Consider the following 15,065-nt stretch of genomic DNA (forward strand, 5'->3'; position numbering starts at 1 on the left):
CTGCGAGCAGCCTGTACGCTGCTCTTTGGGACTGGGGGGGAAATAAGATTTTTTTTTCTTGATTTCCCCCTCGAAAAACTAGGTGCGCCCTACGGAGCGAAAAATACGGTAATTTACAATGACAAATGTGTATGCTATGTTCCCTACTCAGAGGAACAAGTTCCTTATTATATGCATTCTTAACCCTTGAATTATAGTGTCCTTGCCTCAATAATTCTCCATCCATTTCTTTGGCCCAAGCTTTTAAGTCATGTAGATCAACCGAGCCATCTGCAACAAACACATACGCACAGGTTCCTTTTTCGAATGAGCTACTTTCTCTTAAAAAGTTCAACATCATTTATTTTTTCCACATCTATAAGAAATTAACCTCCTCTAAATTTCTGCATTTCAAAATGAGAGTGCTCCAGTGCAGTCTTCAATAGGAATGTGCAGGTTTTTCTCCCCAAAAGGCACTTCTGGCAATGTCCTCCTACAGCTGCTAGGGGTCTCTTGCTTCCTGCCTGCAGTATCCAGTAAACAAAGGCTGCGCTGCTATTCCACGCCTGTGGGGGAGAGAAGTGTGACTTGCTTTGCCTTTTGAGATTAATAAAGTTCCATGTTTAGATGTAAGAAATCTACACTGATTATTGATGGGATTGTACCTGCTGTACTAGATTGTATTGCTTACCTGAGCATGCGGCAACGATGTTCATTAAGCCTGTTATAAGCATCTTCAATATCGGTTACATTTTTACTGCTCCAGAGTCTCTCCCCAACAGCACTTGCCCGAGGCCTGGAATATGAATATGAATAAAGACAATTTTTTAAAAAATAAAATCTAATTTAAATATAAATTGGTTACTGTCCATGCAAAATAAAAGTATTTGCAACATGAACGTATGCCAGTACTCCATTTCTTAAAGGGGGGGGGGCAGATTGTTTTATCAAGCACACCACGTTACAGCATTGTTCTGTGCAAAATGAGAGCAAAACAGTGAGATATAATATTAAAAGTGGCACACTAGCTCAGCCTTCCTCAAGCTGGTGGCCTCCAGGACTTTTAAACAACAACTTAAATCATCCCTGCCTATTGACCGTGTTTGCCGGGGCTGATGGGATTTGTAGTCCAAAACATCTGGAGAACACTAGGTTGGAGAAGGCTGCACTAAATTGCGTACTGCAGCCTTGAATTCTGCAATTCGGCTGGTTGATCAGGAACTCAATGCAGGCAGGTGAGGGGGCGGGGCGTCACTCCAAGGAAACCTCACTTTTCTGTTACCAGCTGAGGCTGGTCATTTCATAAAAAGCAAGAGCCTTGCCATCTTTTTCAGCTGGCCTTTGTACACCCGAGTGCCATGCAGTATCCATGGGTAAGTGGGAACTATGCCAATCACTAATATAGACAGAATTAAGAAGAAGGGAGGAAGACAACTTGGGAAAGTAAAGTTTAAAAATCATGATGCAAGCGTAGTTTTGTCAGATGTCAGTATCAATAAGGTTAGATCAAGATGGTTAGCATTTCTGTTGGGGAAAAAAATCAGGTGAGTGATTAACTATACCAGAGTCTTGGTGTGAGATTAGTTGCATCCACATATTCTCCCCAAAGACAGGCTTCTCCACCAAGCACCAACTCTTTCTGGGATTGCCACCCTGTGTTTGAGGAAAAGAAGTATTGGCTTGTGTCTTCCTTTAAAAGCAGGCTCAGTCTGATACAGGTACAGTATTTTACACTTGCAAGTTAATTAAGTCATACCAAATCTTAATGTCATGACTATTAAAATAAATCCAGATGATTTGAGTTGCAGCCTATACATTATTATCTACACAGCCTATACATTATTATTAAAAGCCCATATGACCAAACATAGTAATATTCTTTGTATTTATAAGCTCACTATCTTTTATTTAACTCTACTTCAGTGACAAAGTTCATTCCCCTGCAGCCAGAACTGAAATCAATAAAAAGGAAATAGTTCATTTTTTAAAACCACCACCACCAATAATTCGTCTCCCCTTATTAACAGTATAGAATGCCATCTCCACCAACAAACTGGGGAGATAACTTGGGTGAAAGAAGAGTATGGAGGAGTGTACAGGAATATAATTTTATCATTCATTAAAACTGGGAGTCACAGCAACAAGGCCATGCAACTTTCCCACTGGAACCAATGCCTGGATAACGCTCAAAGAAAAAGGAAACTACAAACCAAGGAAGTCTAGTGGCTCCACGCTGTAGTATTTCTTCCAGTCCTGGCCGTAACTAATGAGGTCTAGGTACCATGGTGCTGCCAGGATGGCGCTGTGCCCTGCTTTGGTTACTCTTCTTAACTCTTCTTTATACAAGGTCCCAATCCACACTTCAACTATTGTGTCTGACTGTAGCTGAAGACATCAAAAACATAGTGTTCAGACAGCATGAAAACAATCTGTTCAGCTACAGGCATCTCCTCCAAAGCATATGCAGATAGTAGCATGCCAGGTTATGTGATACGGTTATGTGAAAACTAACGTCACTCATATCGAGTCCCATTGGGATTTGTCCACATATTGGTGTGACATCAACTTGTTCCATGGTAATTATAGCATCTTTGCAATTACCCCAGTGACAAGATTTCAAAGAAGCCTCTTAGAAATCCTAATATGTGGACGCTCAACCTGAAGCTACTTTAACCTGAGGTATGACTGTATACAGATGGCTGAGACAGGGCTGTCAAGCCTGGAGGAGGTCAAGGCAGGAATACAAGCAGGTGATCAAACCACTTGGACTGCTCCTTTGCTCAACCCCTCCTCCCCACCAACAACTTAAAGTACTGTGGAAAAGAAGGCTGGCAAGCTGGTAGGCTAAACAGAAACACTCATGTAAGAGATGAGAATCCACAGCAATTTAGTGTTGCATGTTCCACTTGTGTGACTGGTTTGCCAAGAGCATTTAGTTATGCTAAGATGAAATGGTGAAAGAAACTTAACTGGTACTGCCTAAAATAATTAACCTTAACATAAAAACAGCAGGCTTAGAGACAGTCTGCCTTTTTAAGGGTTGCTTTGGCATATTAAGTTCTACAAGACTGATGCAATTTTAGAAAGGCATAAGCTATGAGACAGCCACATATGGTATGTCACCTTTCCAGCATCATATTGTATGTACTTTTGAAATATACAGGACAGTCACATTTCTATTACATTTGACTTATAATGTATTTGCTTCTTATATTGCCTTGATGAAATTGATCCTTAGATCAGATCACACAATTCTGAAAGGCTTAAACATTTCAGATAGTGCTACAGGTGTCTTCTGGGTTACTCTAGCACATGAAAATCAAGTTTTCGCAGAACAGCACAAATCATCTCTCAGTCCTTACCTTTGCTCCATGATCAAAGACTTCCTGCCACACTATGGATTTCTTGTTCAGAGAAGACACCATCTCCAATATTCTAGTAGTAATAATATTTTAAAGATGTTATGTACTTGCTATTTACTTGTTTCATTTACACCCCTTATTTCAGCCATGATTGGCTCCAAATGATTAAGAACAGCAAGTTACTAGCACTAATTGTGGCTGTGATCTACTTTAAAACATGCAAGGACATGGTTTACTAAACCATGGCTTACTAAACCATGGTTTAGGCATTGTGTGCAAACAGTCAATAAGCAGGCTCTTGCCTGAAAGAGAAACTCACTTCTCAACATAGTGGGATTCCAGTTTAGCATAGGTAAACCAGATCCCTTGCTTCTTCATGAATTCTTGTATATCAGGATTGGACCTCCTATAAGGGAAGAGAGAAAACACAATTATGCTTCTTGCCAAGATCAGCAGCATACTACAGAAGTACCAATGGGATTTTGTACCAAGACTTAGTAGGAAATAACATGTTACCCACTGACCACCAGAATCCTCCAATATGCATTCTTTCAGAACTCTCACCCCTTATGAATAGGAAATATCTGGCAGAGGATGGCCACAGACAATGGCTTTACTGAAGGAAAAATAAACAATAACTAAATGATTACTATTTATTAAATTTGTTAGTTGCTTTATCTTACCCAGGGCAACCCAAAGCAACTTACAACCAACCAGCCAGACGAAAAACCCCACATGGATACATTAAAAAAGGAATGCATTAAAAAACATCCTGCCTGCTTCTAAAAACCCACAGATAGTTAAAGGCCAAAGGCCTGGTAATAGAGGACAGATTTTGCCTGGCACCTAAAGATATGTAAGAATGGCGCTAGGAAAGCCTCTTTGGGGAGAGCATTCCACAAACAGGGAGCCATTGCAGAAAATGCCTGTTCTCATGTTGCCACCCTCTGGACCTCCCATGGTGGGGGCACACGAGAAAGGGACTCAGAAGATGAGCACAGGGTCTGGGTCAGTTCATACGGGGAGAGACGGACCTTGAGGTATTGGCAGTGACCCTGCATCTCCACGATAGATGAGCAAGAGGAACAAAAACCAAGTAATTCAGATAAAGTCAGCTTATGATGAGATTTTGTAACTTGCATAGGATAATAAATACACGGAGGCAGGCTGATCAGTGGTTGTAAGCCATGGTAATGGCCAGATTTGTGACCCAACAAGCTAAGACACTGTCTACCTCACATGTACGGCAACCTGTTTGTGGTTGCCGTACCAGGTAGGCTCCAGAAGAGAGAGAAGGGGGGGGGGGACAGCGTCTATCACTTTGGCTGTGTTTTGCTTTATGGGGCACAGCTTCTACATGCCTGCTGTGCTTTAACCAAACACTGAAGCTGTTCTCTCTATTAAGATCTGACGTTGCTCTTCCCAGCATCTATCAAATGCTAGCAAGTCCATGCCCTACTTAATGAAGTGATCCAAACTACTGGCTCTGGAAAGGCTCTTGGGCTAGATGAGCAGTAGTTCACCTCCTGCCAGGGGCTTCATCTGGCTGCCTAGACAATTTATTTTTCTGGCCACCCAAGACAGTAGCAGCAAAATGAAAGGTTAAAGCAGACAAAGCCTTGGGTTGGGTGGAGAGGCTTAAACCTCTCCTCTCCCAGCCCAACAGTTTAAGGGATTATCCTCTCCCCAATAATCAAATCAACCATTAGATGAGCAGGGGAGGGGGCAATAACCTACCCCCCTTCAGCTGGTTTGCAATTTTGGCCACGCCCACCAATGACATGCAGCCCCTGGAGGGCTGGTCAATGATGAATTTGCTCTTGGGGTAAAAATGAGTATCAACCCCCCTGAGCTAGATGGACCAGTAGTCTGCTCCAGTATTGCAATTCTTCCGCTTTCAACAGTATGCACAGAAGTTCTAAGCTAGCCAGAAGCCATGTAGGGCTGCCTTGTGCAAAGTCTTTCCCCAATCTGCTAGCCACACCCAGACCAGGATTCAGTTCATCCAATGTGAGCCACTGGCAAGTCCCACTATATAGTCATACCTCGGGTTACAGACGCTTCAGGTTGCGTTTTTTTGGGTTACGGACCGCCGAAACCCAGAAGTACTGGAACAGGTTACTTCCGGGTTTTGGCGGTCGCGCATGCACAGAAGCGCTAAGTCACCCTTTGCACATGTGCAGAAGCGCCGAATCACAACCCACTCGTGCGCAGATGCGCCACTGCAGGTTGCAGATGCTGTGGGTTGCGAACGTGCATCCTGCACAGATCATGTTCGCAACCCGAGCGTCCACTGTACAATCAGCTGCACCCCTCCAATTTATTGTACAACACTATTGTACAACTTTGTCTAACAAGCCACAAGCTTGGAGGAACGTGGACCCCAATCTAGTGCAAAGGGCTACAGTCTGGTGGGAGGTGGGGGTGGGAGAGCCACACTTGAAGGGCTTGAAGGATCCTTGCCTATCCTATTACCTTTCCTGTCACAGTTTCCAACTCAACAGATTTCAGGTGAATAAGCAATGTAGACTCTTCATGTTATACCGTACCAACAACTGAAGTCCACTTCGTCTCCTCCCAAGTGGATATAATCATCCGGAAATACACTGCCAATTTCTTTGAATAATTTAGCCATGAAATCATATGTTGTATTCAAAATGGGGTTTACAGGCCCGTAAGACCCACTCGGATGTGCTCCATTGTAGCATGGTGTGAGGATGTCTTTTTGTCCTAAAATAAAATACATCAAAACAAGATTAGCTTTGAAAGGTGCATTTGTTGTTGCTGCACCATATAAAGTTGCATTCTTATGCTAGTTTTAAAAACAATTCCAAGAACTTAAATACAAGGGGTCCCCCCCCCAAATATGGTCAAGAACACAATGTTTTTTAAGCTTTTAAAAATTTCAGCGTTCTATAGAAGATCAGATTCTGAAAAGTATGGACCAGTAGTCACAAGAGGTTTGCATTCACTTGCCAGATTTGTCATTTTACTCCAGAGATTAGCACTTTGTTTCACATCCCGGGCTACTGAACATTTTGTTTCCCTACTAAATACTCCCCCCCCCCCCCGCCCCCATTTCCTATTATTTTATTATTGGCATTGCTAGAAATGTTGTCCATACTAGCAACATAGGAAGCTGCCTTATCCTAAGGCAGACCATTGGTCAATTTATCTAAGTATTGTCTGCACTGACCAGCTATGAGTTTACAATACTATTTTACTAGATGTCAGAACAAAAATAAAAAGAACTGATCAGCAATATAGTACAAAGGCAGATTTATCACAACAACAAAGTTAAGAAGTTCAACCCACTTCTAGGTTATATATTTAAAGGCCAATCTTAAAAACCCTGAAACATATAGTTAAGCTATATGTAGCATGGTGAAAACTGAACTGATTTTGGAATTAAATTACACTTCACAATAAATCTGTACTTGCACTCAGTTGTTTTTCCTTTCTTCATAATGGGAGGGTGAAATCCTTCGGCTGGACTACTTCCTATAGTAGGTTCAATACCCCACCTTTTGTCACTAAATGGTCTGAAGGCAGTTAATAACAATGCAAATACAATAAAAATTAATACGATAGCAATAATAGAAGCATCTTGAAAATAAGAACAAAGTGGGTAAAATAAAGTAAAATGAAAAAACATAAATGCACCCAACTAAAGCCAGTTCCTACATGTTTACAGTATCAATAGCATTTCAGAATAATATGCATCTTACCTTTCCCCCAAGATTGGGTATGTCCTGGACTGTCAAATTCCGGGATAATTCGAATCCCCCGTAACCGAGCATACTCTATCACCAGACGGATGTCAGCGGGAGTGTAAACATGATTGTATGAATAGGCCCCCTGTGAAAATGTCCACACATGTTGTTCTTTTACAATGTGATGCCAAGAATATGCCAGTAAGGCTGAAGAGCCAATTACACTTGACAGGGTTGTGTTACAGCACCCAAGGACTACTGGCAGTGTAGTCTAGCTTTTGAGCAGTTTCAGTGTCCCCATCTGGGGGATAAGTCTGCACTTTTGCAAATGCAGTCTGAAATAAAGTTGCAGCTGGTATTGGCCAGAGTGTTGTTGTTCCAAGGTTGGATAATGTTGTACAAAGGCCTGGGTGACAACTGGTTCAAAATAGTAGCCCATGCCAGTATATTATATAAAGCAAACAAAGCAAAAGCGGGAATCACCAAGACTATTTGGTTATTTAACCTGAACTGTTGTCCCCTGGGGAAAACAGGATACTGGATTAGGTGGGCCTTCAATCTGATGTAAAAGGGCTCCACTTATGTCCTTAAGATTTAGGAGGTGGTACCAACCATGGGGGAAAGTAGCTAGGTGACTGAATATATATGACATTTCAGATTGTTCATTTCAGATTGTGTGTGTGTATATATATATATATATATATAAGCTTGCTCCAGAAAGCTTGCTCCAGAAAGCAAAAAATAGGCAAAGTCTCAAAATGGTGCTATGATTTATAAGAAACTTTAATCCAAGATATACATTATTTAATGTTTCTTATATATTTCACTGCCATTTTTGCTCACTTTCTTCATTTCCTTTCTTTTTTGTTCTTTCTTGTGTTGTGTTGTCCTGTCCTTTCTCCGCCATTTTAAATTTCCCAAAGGAAATGAATCTTAAAAATCAGCAGCCCATTACAGTGGTGTTCTTGGAGCCAGGCTGTAAAGTGCCGAGCTGCTAGGGAGCCAGAGGCGGCGATCTGACTCCCCCAGATGTGCCTTCCATGCTTTCAGTGTTTCACTGACTCTTTGTTGCATCTGTTCCAACAGACTTAACATGGTCGCCTCTCAGAAAGGTGCAACAATGCTATTCCAGTGAACCGCCTGCGCCAAGAACTTTCTCATTTTCCCACTGACTGGGAGCCATTGGCCCTCCAGAAGCTGTTGAGAGTACAACTCCTTTCATCCCTGAGCACTGGTAATGCTGGATAGGACTGATTGGGTTTGAAGCCCAAAAATATCCAGGGAGCCACAGGTTCCTCTTCCTTGTATTATGGCTTTTAAACAGCAACTAATACAACGTAATAGACTCATGTATGGAAAAGGCTATTTATTAAAATAACAATAAATTTATTGGGCACTAAATTTTCAGAATGTTCTACAGGACCATTTACTTACCTGGCGACTCAGTTCAGGAAATGTGATACTTTGATAAGGAAAGGAAGGGTCGTCTACAATGTGCCAATGCAGGACATTGAACTTGTTAAATGCCATAGCATCCTAAGAGAAAAAAAGGATGGTGTTTCAGTTAGGTATCCTGCATGGAGAGGCAAGTCGTTTTTAAAGAGGGATTTTTACATAGCACTTAGCAAAGTCCCCCCTATAACTGTGTTCTTCAGTGCCATAAATTCAGGCTGCCACACTTCCAAACAATACTGGGATTTCAAAGGCGGAAGTGACATCCTGCTGGCTGTTTATCCTGAATCTTCAGGAAGTAAACAGAGAAATCGTGGCGGGTTTTTTTTGTTTTGCATTTTCATAAAATAAAAAGTCAACTGCTTTGGTGTCTTAAAAAAGCTCAAAAACTTCCGGTTTTTCCTAAAAAGATCAACAACTTTTGGGGTGTCCTGGTTTTTTACTTTTTGAAATATGGCAGCCCTACATAAATCAGAGCAAAGTGACCTTACCATTGCTTTTCCAACACCTACATTATTCTGAAACACCATAACACCTTTACCCCCAATCCTAAATAAAGGTACATTAAATCTGCTGTTAAGGAAGTGCCACTGCAATGCTCTTTGTTCCTCACCATCCATGGTTCCATTACTAAGCAGCCAGTAAAGAAGAAGATTGTAATTGCCTGGCAGTAATATAGTTGCTAAAGCAAGCATTCAAGGTCCTTTTTTCCAGATATTGCGGTAGGCTGAGGCGGGAGAGCACAGCCATTTAGAGTAAGCACTTCCCCTGTTTCCTAGCACTAAGTAAAACCCAGGTGCTTGAAATAGCTATCCTTGACCCAGAAAGGACAAATATGCTGAACTGAAAGGAAGCCCCACTCAGAAGGTGCCTGTGCCTTGATTTTCCGTGATTTCCTCAGCCTCCTGCACCATTTCCCACCCTAGTCAGTCTGGGGGGGGGGGGATGTTAGGGATGAGACTCAATGACTGTCAAGGAGAGAAGGGGTGTGTGAACTTCCATGGCGGGATTTGATTCAAACAATGGACTGAAAGTAGTACTACTTCAGAGTCAGCAACAAGGAACACAGCCATTCTCCCACCTGGCTGATTTTTGCCACCAATTACAAAACTGGGTTGATGTTTTTGCTTCCCAGAATTCCCGAGCAACACCAAGTACAAGGCTATTAGTATCACGTATTTCAAGTGATTTGAACTTTAATCCTTTTCTTGCTAAGGAAACAGGTGGCTTCATTTAAACTTGCCACAGTAGCGGAAGACAGGCGGGGGAGAACATGCCGATTGCCAACTTACCAAAGTCATTAGGATAGTTTTCAAAGGCAGAAAATGCCTTGAGCTATCAATCAAGATCCCTCGATAAGCAAATCTTGGGAAGTCAGTAATGTCGGATTCATTGACAAATAGCTATTAAAATATAAGAGAGGAAGAGAAGATTCAACAGGTTCCCAAATTATTTTTTGTGATATGACACTGTAGCAGCAGCTCCCAAACTCTTTTTCACCAAGGACCACTTGAAAACTAATGATTTTTCTACCTGTGGTAGCAACTGTAATTCACTGTGCTAGATGCTGTATGGTTTTTAATAATATTTTTTAATGCTTTTTATTGTATTCCATATAATTCAAAGTGCAATACATTTAAGAAAAAGGTAAAGAATAAGAGATGCAATTAGAATCTGAAATGAAAATGGGCAGAATATGACATTGGAATCCCAGTTCTATGGTCTGACATGCAGATGTAGCCATGCAGTCAGCTATTATCTCCTGGTCAAAACAGGCAACTGGACTTATTTCAGCAAGGATATAGCAAGCCAGGGCAGATGCTGCAGAACAGATTTAATCTGCTGCTGGTACCCACCACCTGGTACACCGCAGCTTCCAAACAGTCTCTGAGGCAACCTTGGACACAGAGCAGCCTGAAAAAATTAATAAGCAGTTGCTGAAGTCCAAACTTGGGGAAAACTCCAAAATAGCCCACTGTACAATGAAGAGAAATACTCACACTTCCATAGTTGTCTTCATTTACTAACTGACTGAATGTTTCTAAACCTGGAAGTCAAAACAGATTGAACTGTAATCCATAACTGGCAAAGTAAAATGGATGTCATCCAACAGCTACTTTGGATGTTCCAAGGAACCCGAGAGCACAAATGACTAGCACTTTTTTCCAGCTTAGCTTCTAGGCTGGCCTTCCAAGGGTTGGCCAGTGGGAGAAGATGGGGCCCCTGTGTGGGAATGTTTGCTTTTCTTATTCTGGGACAGAATGTTTATCTCCAGTGCCTCCTGTATCAGGAACAGTATGAACAGCAGTTGCGGGAATCAAGAGTGTTGTTCATTTCAGCAAGGCATTTGACAAGGTGCCCCATGATATTCTTGTAAAGAAGCTGGTAAAATGCGGTCTTGACTATGCTACCACTCAGTGGATTTGTAACTGGCTGACTGACCGAACCCAAAGGGTGCTCATCAATGGTTCCTCTTCATCCTGGAGAAGAGTGACTAGTGGGGTGCCACAGGGTTCTGTCTTGGGCCCAGTCTTATTCAACATCTTTATCAACGACTTGGATGATGGACTCAAGGGCATCCTGATCAAATTTGCAGATGACACCAAACTGGGAGGGGTGGCTAACACCCCAGAGGACAGGTTCACACTTCAAAACGACCTTGACAGATTAGAGAACTGGGCCAAAACAAACAAGATGAATTTTAACAGGGAGAAATGTAAACTATTGCACTTGGGCAAAAAAAATGAGAGGCACAAATACAAGATGGGAGACACCTGGCTTGAGAGCAGTACATGTGAAAAGGATCTAGGAGTCTTGGTTGACCACAAACTTGACATGAGCCAACAGTGTGACGCGGCAGCTAAAAAAGCCAATGCAATTCTGGGCTGCATCAATAGGAGTATAGCATCTAGATCAAGGGAAGTAATAGTGCCACTGTATTCTGCTCTGGTCAGACCTCACCTGGAGTACTGTGTCCAGTTCTGGGCACCACAGTTCAAGAAGGACACTGACAAACTGGAACGTGTCCAGAGGAGGGCAACCAAAATGGTCAAAGGCCTGGAAACGATGCCTTATGAGGAACGGCTAAGGGAGCTGGGCATGTTTAGCCTGGAGAAGAGGAGGTTAAGGGGTGATATGATAGCCATGTTCAAATATATAAAAGGATGTCACAAAGAGGAGGGAGAAAGGTTGTTTTCTGCTGCTCCAGAGAAGCGGACACGGAGCAATGGATCCAAACTACAAGAAAGAAGATTCCACCTAAACATTAGGAAGAACTTCCTGACAGTAAGAGCTGTTCGACAGTGGAATTTGCTGCCAAGGAGTGTGGTGGAGTCTCCTTCTTTGGAGGTCTTTAAGCAGAGGCTTGACAACCACATGTCAGGAGTGCTCTGATGGTGTTTCCTGCTTAGCAGGGGGTTGGACTCGATGGCCCTTGTGGTCTCTTCCAACTCTATGATTCTATGATTCTAGGTCCTGCCTGTGGCCTTCCCAGAGGTTTCTTGGTTGTACACTGTGTGAACAGAATGCTGAAGGAGAAAGGCCTTTGTTCTGATCCAGCAGGGCTCTTCTTACCTCCCTGCAAAGAATATGCACTTGTCTCTACATTGGACAAAATCCAAAAGTTTAAGTCTCCCAACTTGCTTTTTATCACCACTTTTAAAATGTTTGGAGAAGCTCCACCCTTTTTCATTTTGTTTAGAGTCATAAAGATAAAATGATGGCCACCACTGATTAAATATCTCTAACACACAAACCACTTACGGCTGATTTACACAAGAAAATTTGGGGCTCCTATTCCAACCAAGACAGAGATTGTGTTCCCCCAGATTACAACACACACCACTGCAAAACAGGTCATGTCACTCCGGCTTCAGCCATGACTGTAAGTTGCTGAATTCTGCAGCTTAGGGGGGTGCCATGGAGAATGCCCTTTCCTAGGCCAAGACCCCCACCCTTGAGCCGCTGAAGGCGATGTAAACACGAAGGGAGCCCCCTCTGCTGAGAGGGCCTGATGGAAGGAGAAGACCTTTCAGTACTCACCTCTCAACGCTCCCCAAACTTTGTCTGCCTTCAGCACAGCTGTAGGTCCTGATACCTGGAGCTGATCTTTAAGAGCAAATGACAATTAATTATGAGTTTTAGTAATGAAAATAATGAAAATATCAGTTTACTTATAAAGACAACCAATTATAAGAATTTGGGAGCAGTCCTGTACAAAGGCTGCTTGTATCCAAATGAAGTCAGGATGTCTTAAGCAGTCTCTGGCTTGGAACTGAAAATACATTCATGGAAGCAAGTTCAGCCATCCTCTCCTTCCTTTTCAGCAACCATCTTGCCCCAAGCAAAGTTTGTTCAAGAGGGGCCCCTCCCCTCCAGAGAACGTGGGGTGGCGTTTGGGAGGTTGCAGGGAAAAGAGGGCACGGGAAATTTTCCTTTCATTAACTTCTGCAAGTTAATTTGTATCAGGATCTAAGCCCAATCTCAGGCAAGTTTCCTCTACCCACCCCACATTGTTCAAGAGGGCCCCCAAGTCTTCTAGAGAAGATTTTGGGTGGCCAGTGTGGTAGGAACTCCCTAGGTTAGCTAACCTTAGGATCCAAACCTATGGGGTTGGATTGCAACCCTGATAATAAGCTAGTCGTTTTAAGTCCTAGGTGCCTTTTTAAAGAAAAGCTGACCATTGGCAATTAAGGAAAGGTGAAAATTAATTCTAGTGCACCTCTGGTCTTCATGCAACTATAAAAAGACTTGTAGGAATAAGGATTTCTCCAAGTCAGGTCTGCATCACTTGTGGCCCCAACACAGCATCCCAAGCCACATACTGCAGCCACCTGAATGCTGCTTAACGACTCCTTTGTTTCTGCACTAACAACAGCAAAAGCCCTGAAAGGGCTACAAAGAGGCCTATGAAGTTGTGCAAGCCTACTCTGAGCAGTTTCTTAAAAACAGCCACACTGCTGAACAAAAATGCAAGTGGAAGTGTGCTGTTATTTTAGAAATCACTTCCTTCCTGCGTCAGAGAGAAGCATGCACCATCACTCTTGGCTGCCTAAGTGTCATGATGATGCATGCTTCTTAATTAAAATAAGCCAAACACCATTTCATCTGCACAGCCAGCGATCTTTTAAAACAGGTTGGGAACCTTTTACAGCTTGAGGGCTACACTCTCTTCTGGGAGCCAGAGGCAAAAATGGGTGCAGAAATCGTTGTTGTTACCCTGCCCATCTGACTAGGTTGCCCTGGCCACTCTGGGCGGCTTCCGACAGAATATAAAAACACAACAATGACTGGCCCAAAGCCGCTCAGTGAACTTCATGCCTGCGTGGGGATTTGAACCCTTGTCTCCCAGGTCCTAGTCCGACCCTCTAACCACGACACGACACTGGCTCCTTAGCGCTAAGTAACTGGTTCCATCGGTGCAAGGATTTCTCTTTGCGCAACGGAATGTTTTCCACCTCTCCTCCACCAACGTCCCCCCTAAATCTGTTCTGGGGGCTCCCCCAGTACTCTGGAGCAGATTTGGTCCAACTGTTTGGTTCAATTCCACCTTTCCTGCTCCAAAGCTCAGCACATCAGGAGAAGACACCCCCCTGCTGCTGCTGCCCCAGTCCTTCATGCCACACTGTAATCCCTTCATGGCCTAGGACCCTCGTACCTACGGGACCGCCTCTCCCGGTATGCCCAACGGAGGACGTTAAGGTCCATCGATAGCAACACCCTAGTGGTCCCAGGCCCTAAGGAAGTTAGACTGGCTTCAACCAGAGCCAGGGCCTTTTCAACACTGACTCCGGCCTAGTGGACCGCTCTGTCTCACAAGACCAGGGCCCTGCAGGATCTGATTTCTTTCCGCAGGGCCTGTAAGACAGAGTTGTTCCGCCTGGCCTTTGGCTTGGAGCCAATTTGATTCCCTCCCCCTCTTTCTTTTTCCTTTCTCCTCCTGTGATGAGGCTGCATTTTAATATTTTAATGTGGTATTTTAATCTTGTCTTTAAGTTGTATTCATTCAACTTGTTTTTATTATTGTTTGTTAGCCGCCCTGAGCCCGGCCTTCGCTGGGGAGGGCAGGGTATAAATAAAAATTATTATTATTATTATTATTATTATTATTATTATTATTATTATTATTATTATAACATGGGAGCTACGTCCTGGGGATCGTGCCTAAAGTCAAAACCGCATATAGTCCAAACACACTGGGTGCAATGGTGGGTGGGATTGCCGAAGTCTTTTCCCCACCCCCTTTCTATTTTATTAACTGCCAAGTGCATAAAGCTGAATGCACACATGGAGAAGGAGAAGCAGCCCAAGTCTCCAAAAACGATTGGGAAGGGGGAACGTCTTGTATCCTACTGGGCTCTGGAGCAACACAACTATCTTGTGCTGCCTCTGTCTGCTTCAAAGCCCTGGCTGAGGACCTGAGATTCCCCTTCCAATGCCCTCCCCTGAGACTGACAGTAACCACAAACAACATTAGATGCCTCTATCTCCAAAACTTACTCAATTGTGTATTCTTATGCAATCAAAACAACACAAACCATTCAAAAGAAGGAAGCCTCAT

General features: G+C 43.1%; 1 protein-coding gene across 2 annotated transcripts in view; it reads right to left on the bottom strand.

Annotated features, from left to right (window-relative positions):
- Positions 1-294: 294 nt before the first annotated feature.
- Positions 295-15,065, bottom strand: part of HEXB (hexosaminidase subunit beta) — a 50,430-nt gene continuing 35,659 nt past the window's right edge. For both annotated transcript variants that reach the window (XM_053409067.1, XM_053409066.1), the window contains exons 3-14: positions 12,548-12,613; positions 10,507-10,553; positions 9,799-9,909; positions 8,489-8,590; positions 7,070-7,199; positions 5,891-6,071; positions 3,661-3,747; positions 3,342-3,414; positions 2,190-2,364; positions 1,542-1,632; positions 671-775; positions 295-545 (exon numbers count right to left, since the gene is read on the bottom strand). In XM_053409067.1, the coding sequence (XP_053265042.1) occupies positions 482-545; positions 671-775; positions 1,542-1,632; positions 2,190-2,364; positions 3,342-3,414; positions 3,661-3,747; positions 5,891-6,071; positions 7,070-7,199; positions 8,489-8,590; positions 9,799-9,807 (1,017 nt within the window). In that variant the 5' untranslated portion in view covers positions 9,808-9,909; positions 10,507-10,553; positions 12,548-12,613 and the 3' untranslated portion in view covers positions 295-481. The remainder of the gene's footprint in view (positions 546-670; positions 776-1,541; positions 1,633-2,189; positions 2,365-3,341; positions 3,415-3,660; positions 3,748-5,890; positions 6,072-7,069; positions 7,200-8,488; positions 8,591-9,798; positions 9,910-10,506; positions 10,554-12,547; positions 12,614-15,065) is intronic.

Source organism: Podarcis raffonei, chromosome 11 (genome assembly GCF_027172205.1).
Source record: "Podarcis raffonei isolate rPodRaf1 chromosome 11, rPodRaf1.pri, whole genome shotgun sequence".
Taxonomy (NCBI): domain Eukaryota; kingdom Metazoa; phylum Chordata; class Lepidosauria; order Squamata; family Lacertidae; genus Podarcis; species Podarcis raffonei.